Raw genomic sequence first — 16,432 nt, 5'->3', positions numbered from 1 at the left:
TCAGACCAGCTCACGTCTGCATGCTGTCACAGAAAGCATTTGCTAGCACCCAAGCACTACAGCTATAGCAGAATCTGCTCTGTGTGCTTTCTCAAAAGCAGTATTTTGCTGCACATGCATGAAGGGCTGCATCTTCTCCCCATGTGCCTGCACTTTGAGGCAGCAGGGATGTGGCTGAGTGGTGAGCAGGTGCTGTGGCCACAGAGCATCTGTTGAGCTGCTGCAGTCGTCAGTCAGCAGCAGGCCACTTTCTTCCCACAGCAACCAGCCTCTGACTCTTCTCAGCACAAGCACAGTCATATGCACTCTATATACTGAATGAATTGTGGCTTTAGTGTTGGCCTGCTCTGCAGAGGAGCTGGAGCCATCTCCAGTAGCCAGATCCGTGCCCTGGAAAGCTGAAGGAAAGCTTTCAACAAAGATATGCTGCCTTTTATCTTTTGATACCTCCTCTTTTATTTATTTTTAGTTTCTTGTCTGGTAGCTGCATGCATTCTCTTCACAGTTCATTATTGCTCGTTCTTTGTCTTCGAAGGTCCATGAAAGGAAGGGCAGATGCTCTTTGGGCCCAAAGGTGTGCTTGCTTGCAGCATCAGTTTGAGTGTGACTGGGGACAACAACCTTGCATTGCAGCTGGGTGAGATAAAAGGACCTAGGAGATGTATCAGAAAGGTAATAGGTTTGAAGCAGTGGGAAGCTAGTTCAGTGCTGTGATTCTTGGAGGCAGTTAGACACTGGAAGAAACATGGGGTAAGTCACATAGCAGAACTGTAGCAAATAAGTTCAGTGATTGCTGATTTCTGCAACTGTTTATTCTCTTAAATCCTCTGAATTTCTACCAGCACAGTTAAAATCTAAATGCAGGGATTCTTTAATAATTGCTATCATGCTGCTACTCACTACGCATCAATGTGATAATTCATTTACTTTGGCTTCTCCAAGCTCAGTGCTTCCTACAAAGGCTGTCGTGCACTTAGTAGAGCTGTAGTATGTGTTGGATTTGGATGTGCTTGTGCAACCGTGCAGACACATTTTGTTCCTAACATGCCCCAAATTCTGCTGACACCTTGTCTTTCTCTAGGTGTGGCCCATCAGTGTTATCATGGCTTTATCAAAGCAGTGCAAGAAGGAAACATTCAGTGGGAGAGCCGCACTTACCCTTACCCAGGAACCCCCATCACGCAACGCTTCTCACACAGTAAGTAACTGCCCAGCAAAGCTCCTGATAGACCACAGGAAGCTGTAATGAGGAGTTTGCATTGTGTCACCTGCTGCACGTGGTGCTGTGTGCTGGCTGCTTTATGCAGCACTTCATCTCTTAGCTTGTGAGCAGTAACTTGGAGGAGGCTGAGCGTGGTATGCCTGAAAACAAAGCACAAAGGGCTGCACCCGAGAGGTTTTGAAGCAAGCTCCCTTCCTGTGGGTGTGATTTGCTGATAGAAGTCAGCAATTTGGTTGACAGCAGTGCTTAAATTATGGCTGCATTTTTGCCTTGCTTCCAAGTTTACAAGTTTATGGAACAGAGAGAGTTCCCATTGAGGGAAAGATATTTAAATAAAACTTGTTATTTGTACTGCAGTAACACTGAGCTATGCCAGGCACTGGATTAAAATATGACAAAAATTCAGTCCTTGTGGTTTTGTCACTGGGTCAGAGCTCTCTGGCAGCTCAGCTCTTCCGGGGAGCAAACTTCACGTTTCAGGAGGTAAATAAACATGATTTAAGTGGTGCAATTCCAAGAGTAAGTAGTTGTAAAATTTTCATATTCCTGAGGAATAATTTATGAAGCAACTGACACACAGAATATGCAGCTTCTTGCTAGGACAAGTCTGGGAGGCATTCTGCTGATGGCACTGTGCTCTTCAAGGATTTTGTTGTCCTCCCCCCAAGAAAAACCCCAGAATAAGGAACCAGAGTTCACTGCTCCTTTTTAGCAGCAGTGCTCATAAGGTGCTTAGGGATGACTTGCAGGTTTGCATGTATTTGCCATCAACTTGCTGGGGGGTGTTTCATCTGCACGGGTTCCTATGAGCATGCTGCTCTTTCACTGGCTCCAGAATCACAGAATTCATAGAATGGCTTTAGTTGGAAGGGACCTCAGAGATCACCTATTTCCCAACCCCCTGTTGCAGGTAGGGTTGCCAACCACTAAATCAGGCACCAGATCAGTCCGGGGCCCCATCCAGCCCAGCCTTAAACACCTCCAGGGGTGGGGTATCAAAGCTGCTGCTTTCAGAGCCTGTGGTCTGTATTAGCCTCAGTGTTTGCCAGTGTCCTGGCTCTGGTCAACGCTTGGTTAGTAACAAAGCATTATTAATGTACTTTATGCATGGAAAGCTAATCTGGATTAACTTGTTTGCTGATTTAAACTACTATTTTTTTTTTTAACAGTTCTCCAGATCTGTGAGATCTGTTTCCCCTGCGGCAAAGCTGCATGAGTTTGTGGGTGGATTCCAATATCAGGGCCTGGAGGAAGGTTTGATCAAAGCTGGGCTGGGCTCAGATTCCTTTTTGTGAGAGCAGCAACAAATCATTAATCACAATGCAAAGAATCCTGGAAAACTATGATCTCAAACACTAATATGCAGTGAGCGGAGGCGAAGTGGGAAGGGGAGGTCTGGGAGGGGGTGCAGAGGAGGACTCACAACCCATTTTTTAGGGATGACCTGCCAGGTTTCATGGGAAGACATCATCTGCCAGGCATGAGTCCTTTGAAGTCAACAGGCAACGGTTGCTGGCATCAAAGATTTGGCTAGGCCTGCTTATTTTCCCAAGATTTATTAGAGATATCTCAGAAGTGCTAATAAGGAGCCAATATTTAACATGACAAGTAAGGAAATTTTAAATAGAGGTCATTGTCTCCGATAAATTCTGAAGAACGTAATAGAAAAACTGTTTGATAAGGAATAATTAATGTAAGTCACTGGAGTTTTACAGAGAGGAAGCATTTGTCAAGGTCTTTGATCATATGACAAGTTTGGCTGATAACAGACTTTATGGATGGGCTGTAGGTTTGCTGAAGGATTTAACTGAAGCTGCATAACGCTGTGCAATTATCAATAATGCTATTCCTTGAGGTTTAAGCACTCAGGCTTCCTGAAAGAAGTACTCAGGTTTCTGAGGTGAACACCAGGTAGTTTTGTGAAAGTGTAAACTTGGAAATAGTTGTCTAATTGTCTTCTTTAGCTGGAATGTATAAGCCCATGGAGATCATACCGACATGGTGACTCATGCGGTTAAATCACTGGCCACAGTCAGAAAGTGATGTCAAAAGGTGGAAGAATGCAGGAAAGGAAAGGCCTCGATGGAATGTCGACCGTTGAGCCAGAAATATTCTTCCTTTGATGGGAGAGGTGGTTCTGCAGTGACCGTGTTTAAGTACTGATTTTTTCCATGGTACCAGCGTGGTGACTAATTAAACAAATTTACCCTGCGAGATGAGAGGTAAAAGCTGGAAAGCTGTTGGTGTTATAGGAGGGGCAGCTCCTTTCCCAAGAGCAAGGAAACCCAGCAGCAATGGCTTTCTGTCTCTTGGCTTTGCTGAATATATCACTGCCTTCTGTCTGTCCCTGGGCTGGAAGCAGCAAGAAAATAATGAAACTGTAAGTCTGGGGCTGTTTTCAAAGGAAGCAGATAGCTTTCCCATTTCATCTCTTGGCTGAACCTCTCCTTCAGCAACTGCATTTGTGGTGCTGCATCTCCTGTCCTCAATTGAAGTGCACTTCCAGACATATCTGAGCTCTTTCAAGCTAGGGAGGTGATCTCAGGAGGTGGCAGAGCTGTGTTCAGGGACAGTTTTAAAGCCATTACGTAGAAACATGACAGTGGTCAGCAGTAAGGCTGCAGTGCTGTTGTCAACTGGAGCCACATATCAATGGGAGTTCAGCAGCCTGCTGACTTTTCTCCTCTCTGTGATGGGGAATCTGACCTCTGAATTTGACTCCTGTATATATAGATTACTTTTTTTGACGTAATTGGTGTTTCAGTGCCCTCTGATTATCATATATGGCACCTGTGTTGCATTTAGGTTTCCTTTCCCAGTTGTAGCCTGCTGATCTTTATTTCGTTTCTCTCACACTTTGGGTGCAGATCTCAGACACTTTGTATGTGGCTGCTGTGCAGCACAGAGGGAAAACAGGGAAACCCTCTTCCTCCTTGGGTCTGTTCTACCCCCAGAAAGGCTGGTATCAAACTGGAGTTTTCACTTGTGCTTCTTCTCAAGCTGACCTGTCTCCATTGGCTTCAGAAGCTTTGAATGGTGCACCGAGAAGAAGAAGGAAGGCATGGCCTAAATTACTTTGGTCTAGGATTAAAATGCATGCTGTGCGGACGTCACGGTGCCTGGCTGGCTGGTTGCTCTTTTAAATCCAAATAGAGGAGAAGAATGCTGCCACCTCCCCTCAAAATAATAAATGAGCTGTGCTGTGTGAAAGCAGGAATGCCAAGGGCTTGGTGTGGGGAGGAGGTAGGAGGCACTCAACCTGTCGTGATTAAGGAACAAGCAGGCCTCTAAGGATGCCATAAGGCTTTCAAGAAATGTTGGTCCTGTTCATTAGTTCTTCCCTGCTATTCCTATCCTTCTCCTAGCAGAGGTGCTGGGAGTCATGTAATCCTTCTCCTGTTTTTTTTTTTTTTTACCAAGGCAGTTTATATCCCAGTCCAGGTAAATCTTGAAGCCTGCACAGTTACTGCACTACTGTTTTACCTCCACCCAAAAAGCAGCTCCTTGGATACTTCGCATGGTGTGTAGGTGTGTGCTGTACACCTTGGCGAGATGTGGTTTGAGATGAAGGCTTCAGCTGCAGGCAGAGGGCCCCGAGGTGCACACACTGAGAGCTGGGTGGTCTCACACCACTGGGGCCAGCTCAGGACGCTGCCCTCATGCGTCCCCATCCCGCTCTTCCCCCAGTCCTGCTGTGTGGCCAACTACTGCAGCAGCAAAAAGCCAAGGGCGTGAGGGCTGCTGGCTTTTCAGCAGGCTCTCAATAGGGGAAGCAGGTGATCTGCATGACAAGCCCCTCATCACACAATAGGGTCCTTGGCAAAGGCCAGTGCTCCTGCGCTGCCCTCCACAGAGCTGCAGCATTGTGCTGGCTTACCGTGTGATTCATTCCTTGAGATGGTGAGATGAATGTCCTTGGTGTACAGCTGGGTGGGCTGCATTAAAGGGCTGTTCCTCTCTGGAAGGGCTGTCCCAAAAGGCTGCTGTGCTGGGTTGTTGGAAGCCAGGGATGCACTTCTGGCCTGGAGCAAAGCTTTTTCTACTGTACCAAAATGGGGCATCAGCACATTTAGTCCTTTCAATCCACATACTCCTCACTCTGCATTGTGGGGTTTTTTCCTGCTGATGCCTTGTGTTGGTACGAGTTCCTCGGGATCAGTCCTGTGTCCTGCCAGGCCAACTAACCCAAATATATTTTTATTTTGGAACTTGTGGAGCTGGTGAACAGCTGCCTGCAGTGAGTGATGTGGAGAAAGAGAAGGAGCTGTGCAGCTTTCACCCCTACACATACATACCTTGGCTTTTATTTCAGCACGAAATACTGGCTGTTTGTCAGAACTGCTGTGCTAATCTTGCAAATACACACTGAACTTGAATTTCCTTCTTGCTTCTTGGTCTTTTTTTATTGAAGTTGCCCTGCCCTCACGCTGCCCTTGACCTTGCAGCTTGCCTTGTGTTGGTTATTTACGGTGCTGCTTGGTCCCAAGTGCCCTGGAGGGGCTTCTCCATGCCCTCGCCCCAGGGCCACACGCTGCTCTGTGCCTGAACTTTGACTTGTTCTTTTGCCTTTCTGCTGTATATTTTCCAATATATCACTTGTCACTGCAAGGGCGATGCTTTCTTCCCCCATCCAAGCCCCAGCTCGTGCCCCTTGGCTTTCCCAAAGCATAAAACACCACCACTTTCCCCTGCATGCTGGTGGATGTGTGCATGGATGTGAGTTACTGTGATTGCTTCCTACCAAACTTGATACTAAATCAAGGAATCTCGGTGCAGGCATTGCTCGTGTTATATATTATATTAGATATTTAGCACTTTGTTGAAGGCTTCTATAGAGGATCCCATAGCTGTACAGGGCTCAGATGTTATATGCAATCAGCAGGGCTAGTTGTGTGAGAAGGGAAGTGCAGAAACTGAGCAACACTGCTCATGTCGTCTTTGTCTCCAATGTTAATCTCAGTGCTTCAGTTTTTTGGACACAGTCCTATCTGCTCTGTGGATGTTTGATTTACAGAGGTGCCTGGGTACCACAGACACCAAGGTGGCCAAATGCTGCTGTTTGAATTCTTTCACTGCTGAGTTTGGTTATGGGCCAAAAGCTTGCTTTTTCCTAAATATCTTCGAGGGGCTGTCAAGCACTATGTTCCCTCCCCATTCCACTTCCCACTGCCTAATCTTTCTCCCTGACAAGCAGAGGGGATGCTCCTGTAAGATGCTTGTGCTTCAATGGTGCATACTTGTGATGAGATAAGGGGAAACGCTGTCAGCTTTGGAAAAAGAGAGTAAGGGACTGTGTTTAAGCATACAGGACCGTTGCTTAGTAATTCTTGGCAGCCCCGTAAGCAATATGAAATAGCTTAGAGAAGGTAAGCATGCTGAATGTGTTAATCGTAGCTAATCTAATTAACTGCAAGCTTCTAAGGCAGCTTTCTTTGCACTTTCAGGAGCAGCTCTGCTTGAGAGGATAATCGTCTTAGGTTCTTGCTGGAGGTTTGCATTGGGTTGAGGTGCTCCTGAGCCAAGTCATGGCTTTATCAAGGTTGCTGTGCCCTGTTGGCTTTTCCCTCACCTGAAACTCAGGGGGAAAGAAAACAAATCTTTTTGCACCCAAAGCATGAGGATGAGAGAATGAACTCATCCATGGTTTCCTTTCTCCTAGGTGCATGTTACTATGATGCCAACCAGTCGATGTACGTGTTTGGAGGCTGCACGCAAAGCAGCTGTAACGCTGCCTTCAATGACCTCTGGAGACTTGATCTGAACAGCAAAGAGTGGATCCGCCCCCTGGCATCAGGTGAGAGTGGCCCTGCAGCCCTCCCTAACCCTTCTCCAGCTGCCTTACTGCCAGAGCCTTCACCTTTCACTTTGCCTCCAGGCTGAGTGCTCCCGGTGCGTTTTATCAATGAATGGTTTTCAGATGACATCCTGAACACGCATCTGTTGCCTGCAGCAGGGTGCTGTGAGGCAGATTGAGTTGTTTCTGGTTTCCCTCTTCATCTGGAGAAGCTATTCAGCACCAGTTCATGCCATGCATGATGAGGGACATTGAACTGCAGTCACAAGAGCTTGTGCTGATAAGAATTGTTGTCCCAAAGCTGAGATTTTTGAGTATCTCTGCTAGTTGCTGCTTAGGTATTTGGAGGAGTAGATGAGACGTACCTATGCTGGCTGCCCAGAGCAACCAGGAAAACATAGGAAAGCAGGTACATTCCTGCAGCCCTCGTGCACAGAGCAGGAAGATTCCACCAGTTATTTCCCACACTGGTTTTAAACTCAAAATGTCATGCACGAGGTGCTTGCTTTCCATGGGTTTTTGAATTTGGCTAACATAACTTTTGAAAAAAGCAGAATTTTGGGCAGCTCTTGGTAATGTGAAGCAAGAAGTGAATATAAAGGTAGTTGCTTGGGTAAAAGCTTTACATTTAATGAGGGGGAAAAACGAAAGGAAAAGGAGCTCAGCTTTCACCATGCCTTCCTTGCTGAGTTATCTGCTTGGATGCAGACTCCTTCTGACCCTGCTTCGTGTGCTGGGTAAGTATTGAGGATTACTTGATCATTGCTTAAAGCTGTATTTTCCTGACTACTTTTTTTTATTTTATGTGAAATCCTACAAGATCAAGATGTTTCTGTGTTCAGGTGTTATCTGGGAACTTTTCGGATGCAGCGTTGTTAATGCAACTTGGTGCTTGATGACCACTTTTGGGAAACAATTCTGCACATGCTTTGACGTTTTGATGTGATTTTTGAGTCTGCACATCCAGCATATGATGTGGACAGGTGAGAGCTAGGCAGGCTTGGGCTTAACATGGAGGAATAAAACCCACAGCGCTCTCGTTCTTCCTCCTACTGTGCCGTGGTGCTCTCTTGCTCCTTTCCCCCTGCTCAGCTGGAGGAGAGGCCATGGGTAGCATAAACAGGATGCTGGGTTATGCAGACCTCTGCTCTGACCCAGGCCAGCTATTCTTGCAGCCCAGCAAGTTCTTCCGTCAGATTCAATGTGGGGCACAGCTCGCCCTTAGCGCTCACACCGCGTTAATGAATCCAACCAGCAGCACCCAGCTCTGCATCTCAGACACCCTGCTGGTATTTCACAGAGTGAAATTCCCGCTGCCTTACTAACAAATAGCGCTGTTAAAAAGAACAAGTCCTGTGGGAATATGTGTCAGAATTAAGTCCCATGGGAAGATCCCCCGAGGAAATATTTCTGCATGCTGTCATGAGTGCACAGAGCGAGATCAGATCACAACTGAAACTTCAGGGCAGTCTCAGTGAACAGAGAGAGCTCTTGTTCGTCAGTCTTCAGAGAAGATGAGTCACCCGTGCCTGTGCCGGTGGTGGTTTCTTGCACATAGCTGCTTTTTGGTGCCCTAACCAAAGTGTTGGCACCCACTGCCTGGGAAAGAATAGTGACTGGAGGGGGCAAAAGCAGAGAGCTTTGAAACTTAAGAGTCAGATGTAAATAACACGAGAGGGATTTTAAAAAGAGAGCTGACATTGATGGATGAATGCTTGCTCTGGCACAGGGTGTGTGCGAGCTAATTGCTGGTGGAGGTTGAGGAGGAATTCCCACCCCATTGCTGCAGGTCACTGGCTCTGCACACTCTCTGCAGTGGTTGTTCTCCAGGGGAAGATGGTGGCTTCTCCTTCAGGCCCGTTCTGGCTCGGAGAGGTTTGATCATGCAAAATTACATATGCCCTTATAAATCATGGACGTCTTATCTAATGAGAGCCATAGGGTAGCTGAGAGGCAGCCAGAGCGTGGTGCCAAGTCCGTGCTGAATGCCTTACAGCCTGTCCAGTGCTGTGCCACATGTGAGCAGGAACAGCCTCATCCCTGCCCCTTTCCAAAGGGCTTTTCTATGAGAAAGTTCCCTTTTTGGTTGTTTGTGCCTGTTGTTTTTGTTTGGGTTTTCTTATGGGCAGATATTAAATGAGATGACATCATAGCTGAGTAATTCATCTCCAATCTGAGCTGCTGCACTGAATCTGGGAGTAAATATTTAGCCTTCAAAGAAATAATTAGCCCATGCTTCTTTAGTCTTGGAGACGGGGGAGGGAGATAATTGCTTCAAAAAAAACCCTAATTTTTGAGGTTTCAAAGTACTTTTTGCTTAGATCTATAAGGATGGCACTGACTTTCTGATTATTAGACTGGAACAGAACAAGAGAGTCAATGCCCAGCTTTCATGTAGCTCTTTTTGCTGGTGGGGTGTAATGCCTTACAAAGGCAAGTAGGCAGCAGCCTCCTTATTTTAGAAATGTGAACAGGAATGCCTCTGAACTCTCAGCTGCAATATCCTATTAGGCTAGATGGGCCTGGAAGGCAGGTGCTGTCCTTGGTGAGTGCTTTTCTCTGGTGTTGGGGATGCTTTCGATGCCTTTATTTGCATAGTTAATCAGAATCTTCTTTGATTTTTGGCCATTCTATGCAGAGACAATCCTGATCGAGGACTGGAGGTGGTATAAGCTGGAGTTTGTTTATCCAGCTGGAGGCAAGGGTTCGTCTCAGCTGTGCAGCTCAAGCTACAGCATGCTGCTCTTACAGTGAGGGCACAGGCTTTGGTGTTGATAGATCTTTGGTGCTCCCTAAATATTTCTCGTGTGGCTGAAACAGTCATGGAAGAAACCTGAAGCCAGTCAGTGCTGAGACTCACAGTCTTTGGTGTGATGGAGCTGCACATAGCCACATGATGAGAGCTATTTTTGTGGTGATGCTGAGGCATGGAATTGGCCAACCCAGCACTATTCTGCCCCGGTGGCAGGAAAGGGTTATCCTGTTCCCTTGCAGGTTTGTAAAACACTCTTTGCTTGAGCCTATCCATCTCTGTCCTGTGGCAGGTCCAGGGGGAGGCTGCCTCAGCCATCAGCACTGACCTAGACCCGTCAATGTTTCCCCTTGGTGTTTCACGTCCACATCATCCTCAGGCTGCAGCAGACAATTTATTGGCAGAATTGAGAGCACGTCTCCAGGCAGTATTCCTCTGGCCTGCCTGTGCTATTTCAGACTCCTGAAGCAACTGTATGTTTCTGCAGACTTCGTCCCTTCCTGCATTTGTTGGTTTATGTTCCTTGCGAGTCCTGCTCTTGGCCTCTGCCTGTTGGAGCCATGTACTGAGCTGGGAAATGCCTTTTTTAAATCAGAGAGAAGAATGCTGGTAGCTTTGCCTGTGCTTCTGAAGGCTTATCAAGCAGAGGTGGAAAGTCTTTTTTTAAAACACAGCCTTTTACAGCACTCATAAGGAATGACAACATTAAAAAAAAAGCTCTTTGCAGGGAGAGGTGTGCTAGCCAAAACCTTGAAGTCTGTGCATCCTGCCTGCTGGGTCTGCTTTACCACCCTGGGCCAAGCACCATCCCTTGCTTTGCTTTGCATTCTCCTTCCAGCTGCAGGAGAAAGCAAGAAGGGCTCAGAAAATCACACGCCCACCCTTAAGCTGTGTACCCCCAGCACCCCGCTCTCAGAGCAGCCCAGCAGCCCTGCTGCTCAGCTCTTCCTGTTTGCTGTGAGCCTGGCCGTGCAGGCATCCCCATGGCCACCCTTCCTGCAGCAGGGCACGGCTCCCAGCACTTGCTTCCTGCTGCTTTCTACTCTGTGTAGTGAGGCTGGCTTCATTTTTGCTGGGGAGATATGTCTCTTCTCCCTTCAGATTTCAGACTTAAATCAGGCTTGAAGGCAGTGCTCATTGTGTAGATGCTTTGATCCTCTCTGTACATTTTCAGACCTTGCCAAGATGCAGCTGCAGGAGAGCAGCTGGTCCTGTGCTTTACTGCTGTCACCTGAAATGAGCAGCCAGCTTCAGCACAAAGCCTTGAAAGGCTTTGAAAGCATTGAATGTGATGCAGTAAGTGTGCAGCAGTCACTCCTGCATCTGTTGCTCCAGCCCTGCTCTTTCCCCAGGTTTCACTCCGCTCCGTACTTCAGCAGTGCTGGTTTCTGGCTTGAGTTTTGGGTTGGAATTTTGGGATTGGGTTTCCCCTTGTGAGCTGGGGGGAAAGGTGCCTTTGATGGTGTTGTGTCAACAGAAGGAGCAGACAAAAGGAGGTAGGGGGAACTGCTGTCACCTGTCCAAGGAAGCTGCACCAGATGTGGTCCCACTGTGGTGGGAGGCTCTTTTGGCTGCAGCACCAGAGCTCTGCCTATTAGTTGCGTGCTTTACCCTTGACAGAGCTGTCCAAAAACTTTGCCCCAAGCAGGAAGCTCTGTTTTCATCATCTCCTTTTGAAAAACAGCAGCAAGTTTACAAAACAGTTGGAGTTTCATAACAGTAGGCCTGATTTGGGGCCACCTGAGTGCTCCCTTCAGAGCTGAGTGGAGATGGGGTGTAGCAATGGCCAGGGCCCTTTGTGTACACGTTACAGGGAGGTTGTGCAGTTGAGAGCCAGCAGGCATGGAGGGAGAACTCTCTGAATCTATCCATCAGTGTAAATAACACACAGGGCTATGGAACGTCAAAGGGATTGGTGGCATTTCTGAAGCAGAAACAACGGTTCGAATGGTAGAACCGCTCTCACGTTTGGATTTGTTCAAAAGCTGTTAGGTCTGATGCCCTCCTGAGATAATACAGATTGTTTAGTGGCTGTCCTTGGTTGTGTGTTGCATCTCTCTTCTAATAGCAGTCCCTGCTGAGACTCATTACTGAAATGCTCTAGTCTGACCCCGTGCTGTGATGCTTCTGTTCCCATTGCAGGATGGCTTGCCTTGGATTGATACAGTGAATGATCTTAGGCACGTTCTGGCTTTGGCCAAGAAGGAGAAAAAAAGCAACCAACATCCTGACCTGACCACTGCAGCAGTGCCTCAAAAACAATGTTTCCCAGTCTGTGGACTGCTGCTGGTCTCTGAGATGCCGGAGTGCAGCCTGTGAGATGTTTGTTAGTGGAGCAAACTTGTTTCCCTCCTTGCCTACATGGGAACTAGGAGAGTCAATTTGGAAAATAAACTTGGAGAATTTAGCCTAACTTGTTTCCGTTTACAGCCAGCTACCCTTGAGGGGAAGGCTGTGAAAGGATCTCTGTGTGCTCTGTGTGCCTTTTTTAAGTTTAGTGCAGTGTTGAGCAGACCTCTATAATTGAAAGCACACCTCACTTTTCAGTAAAAGCCTAGGATCACCTTAAGCACATTAGGGCCAGGTCATAGCTCCTGGCCTCCTGGGACTCAAAAGAGGTGAAAACCTGATAACTTGGCACAGAACAGTGCCTCTCATTATCACTACAGCTACTGGCTTCAGGTGTCTGATCTGTCAAAGTAAAGCAGGTTAATAAAACAGATGGAAATTCCTTGCTGTATGCACAGTGTCTTTCTAGTTGAAAGCTGGAGTGGATGGATCTGAGCAAAGATCTCACTGTGTTCACACTGCCCTTCAGGACAGGCACTGTTGCAGCTCGGGTTGCTTGGAATTGCTTTTTCCAGTTCAATCCATCGACACTGTTCCTTCTTTGGGCTCGTAGGTGATGGTGTGCCAGCTGTGTCCTCCAGCACACTGCTCCCTGTGGAGCTGGACAGGACAGGGAGCACTGAGAAGGGACCTTTGCAAAACGTTTAGCAAAGAAAAGGCAAAGTAGTTCTTCTAAAGCAAAATTGGAGTAACCAGAGGAATCCAGCTGATGGTACACACAGAAACCTTGCAAAGCTGGAGTTGTGCAGTGATCTGCTGCTCCCAGGTGCATTGAGAATGAAAGGTGCAGTTGAGCAACACTTAAAACAATTTCGGTGGCAAAATGCAATCTTGCAGAAAGTGTACAAGCAGCTTGGTTTGCTACGTGTGAAAAAGTATTGCCTGTGCATGGAGGGCTGGCTTCCAGGAGATAATCCATCGCTGTTTAGGTTCAATAGGATTGCTCTGCGGCAGCGATTAAACGCTTAATCTCAGCAGGTTTTGGTTTACAACACACATCTATCCTCACTTTGATTTGCCAGGCTCTGTCTTCCCCTATTCCTGCTGCCTCTTGCTTGCGTTTAACCTTTGAAAGTATTTTCTTGTTGTCTGGATCTGTTTTCATCTGAAACGTGTTCCCCAGTGCTGCGATATCCAGGGCAGCTCTTCCCCTTGGCCAGCAGGACCTGGGGTCTTCAGCACAAGTGGGGCACAGACCTCAGAGACTGGAGAGACACAGCATGGGTTGCAACCAGCAGCAGTGCAGGAATTATGCCTGGGGTGTGCAGGTGGGAAGAGCCCCCAGGTTGGGCATGGGTCTCTTCCCACAGCTGTTTGCCAGGAACTCTTCACCAAGGCAGGTGGGAAAAGAGTCCAAAGTCTGCTGCCTTCTTCCCTGGCTTTTGTACAGCTTTTGAATGCTTTCTGCCTACAGAAGAGCCCATTGGAGAGAGCAAAGCCCTTAAAATTGTTGGCAGGTCAATGTAATGGGCCGTGGATTTGGTATACCTCTACCAGGGTAAGAAAAATATCCGTGCCTCCTATTCCTGTGCATGCAAACATCTGCAGCGTAGAGAATGGTGGAGCACTTGGAAACTTGCTCGTGCTCACTCAGTTTTCAGGGCAGAGGTTTAACCTGTTGCTCTGAAGTATGTGTTTGCCTGTGAGAGGCTGTGCTTCTCAGCCATTCCTCCCTTACAGGGAAGGAGATTTCATCCCCTGATGCTGTTCTGTGTCTGACAGCCATCTCTTTTCCTCCCTGGTGGTGCAGGCTGTCCCCTGACCCAGCCCGGTTTGTCTGAGCTCTCCATATGAATGCTGATGAGCCATGCGTGAAGCTGCTTTTACATCAGCAGTCCAAAACAACTAGTGACTTCTCCTTTCCCATCCCTGCTCTCGGTACTCTGCATCCGTTCTGCCCTTACTGGGAATTCAGCACATTTTTATCTGTGTGCAAAGCATGGGAAAACAGTCCCTGCTGTGGGAAATGCACTCCTTGGAGCGACAGCCCATGTGCTCCCATCAGCACAGCTCTGCTACACTGTCAGCCGTGCAGGGAAGTCTGCCTTACCCTCTTGATGCCCTCTTGGCCTGCCTCTGACAGTTTGGCCTGACGTGGTTGGAATATGCAGTGCTCTACAGCTTCAAAGCTTTCGCAGGGGGAAATGTGATGGAGGAGGCTGGCAGAGAAGTGTCTGAAAGAGAAATTGATGTTTTAAGCAACTGTCTTGAGTTTCCTCTTCCCTCAGTTCAGGACTAAAGACATAAGGTTCTCTTTAAGGCACTGAACAGCAAGGGAAGAGCTGAGCAAGTGTTGGTGCAGAAATGGAGTTAGGCAGAGGAGATCCCACACCTCTACTGATCCTTGTTGAGCACAGGGGTATGTTTCAGCCTCAGCACTCACTCATTTTATTTCCTCAGCCACATGCCAGAAAACAGACCCCTCTCAAAACGTTATCAGCATGAATCTAGCAGCAAGGCATGAAAAATAGCTTGTTGCTTTAACCTTGTCAGATTTAGATTCTCAGAGAGAAGGTCTCCAGGCATGGATCCCTCCGGAGATTAATGGAGGAAATTTCCCACTCTTGCCTTTATTGGACTCTGGGAGTTTTGAGCTTCTCTGGACCCCTTTTTCTCCAAGCAATGCACAAAGGTAGGAGCAGGGACTGCTGTTGAATGCTGTCTGATGTGTGCCACTTCTCAGCATTGTGGGCACTATGTGCTCATTTTAAACATGACCCCAGGCCATCTGCAAATCATGCTTATGAGCATGCTGTTCCAAAACTGGGGAAGACTATTTGTGGTCATGTCAGTAAATAAGAAGACCATGACCTGCAAAAATAGGTTCCTGATGCTAAGAGTCCTCATATAGACAAACAAGTAATTGTGCCTTGTTAATGGTGCTGACCACTCAGCAGCTTCCAATGAGTTTGGAAGCTTCTGAATGTCACTTATTTAAGATTTGGTTGAAACTTTGAGCGTCCACTTTTGAAATTCCGCATATAAATCTCCATCCTGAACTACTCAGTGCACTGCATGCAAAAGCCAAATGCTTGGAGAGCAATTTGTTTTTTAATGGCCTCAAAGCACAAGCCTGCAATCTTTCAAGCTGGTGTTGCCATAAGCAGACATTAAGCCTGATTTTGCAAGAGCTCTTTTGCTGCTCGGCTATGTAGGGATGTTAACACAGTAGGTATAAAACCCGTGGCAGGGTTTTCTTGCAGCAGTCTGGCTATTTCCTGACACTTGTTGCCACAAGAACCGTAGAGAACTTTATTTCTTCAGGATATCTGCTATCCTGACAGATTTATGTGAGATACATCTCAGCCAGATGGAGCTTGGAGGTGTTGGGAAGGCCCTGCTTGCAGGCTGTGCTGACACCTATCGGCAGGAGCTCCTGCAGGGAGGGAAAGCCTTGCAGCTCAGTGCAGGGCTTTCAGCTGCTGCTGTGCCTCTGCATTGAGGTCCCTGTCCACAAAGATCTCATATGTCACACTCAAGATTGACTGTGCAATATGGATATTCTGGTATATTACAGCCAGCATGATTTGCTTTCAGAGAGCTCCAAATGCTCGCGCTTCATAGCCTGGTTCTCCACCTTTCACAAGAACATCTGCTTTAAAACTGATCTCTCCTTAAATCTGGTAGGCATGCGGAATGACAAAGCACTAGCTCACACTTGTCTGCAGTCCAAAGGTGAATCTTTATTCCTTGCATGAAATATTTAGCAAGTTTGGCATTAAGTGCTGGAATTAATGGAAGAAGGGAGAGAAGTGTGAACAAAGCATAAAGTGCAAACCAAATGCTGAAAGCAGCAGCAAGTGGGGCAGTTAGGGACCCACATGCCAGGCTTTCAGCAGGTAGTTGCATTTTCTTTGCAGAACAGCTCTGAACTGAACGGAGCCCTGCTCTTCCCGAGGCCGAGCTGCCTGTATTTATCTGGGGAGGCTGTTCTGACTGCACACACAGGATGAGGAGAGGGATGTTTGAGGTTTTTGAGCCACTTAGTAACCTTAACCTCACCAAATTGCACAGCAGCCATTTCCTGAGACACCAGCAATTTGGGGCTTGGGCTGGAAGGAGTTCTCAGACTTGTGGAATTGCCTTGCTGTGTCCCTCCTGCTATGGCAATGGGACAGGAGCTAACTGGGAGTGTGACTCGAGTGAAAAGTGTGGAGCTCAGCACAGACTGAGCACGCTCCTCTGCAAACCCACACATTCTTCAGTCCCTTCCCTACAGTTACTCTGTCATTACCACATTGCAGTCTGATACAGCAATTTCCATTCCTCCGTTTGCCTCCTGGAGGGAAGATGAGCGGCAGGAGCTGATCAGCCC

General features: G+C 47.4%; 1 protein-coding gene across 3 annotated transcripts in view; it reads left to right on the top strand.

The window, feature by feature from the left end:
- The window catches only part of FBXO42 (F-box protein 42), a 39,466-nt gene that overhangs the window by 11,900 nt on the left and 11,134 nt on the right, over nucleotides 1-16,432 (top strand). For all 3 annotated transcript variants that reach the window (XM_417619.8, XM_015297026.4, XM_046903275.1), the window contains exons 3-4: nucleotides 1,082-1,198; nucleotides 6,882-7,016. In XM_417619.8, the coding sequence (XP_417619.6) occupies nucleotides 1,082-1,198; nucleotides 6,882-7,016 (252 nt within the window). The remainder of the gene's footprint in view (nucleotides 1-1,081; nucleotides 1,199-6,881; nucleotides 7,017-16,432) is intronic.

The sequence above is a fragment of the Gallus gallus genome, chromosome 21 (genome assembly GCF_016699485.2).
Source record: "Gallus gallus isolate bGalGal1 chromosome 21, bGalGal1.mat.broiler.GRCg7b, whole genome shotgun sequence".
Lineage (NCBI taxonomy): Eukaryota > Metazoa > Chordata > Aves > Galliformes > Phasianidae > Gallus > Gallus gallus.
This window is presented reverse-complemented; position numbering and strand designations above follow the sequence as displayed.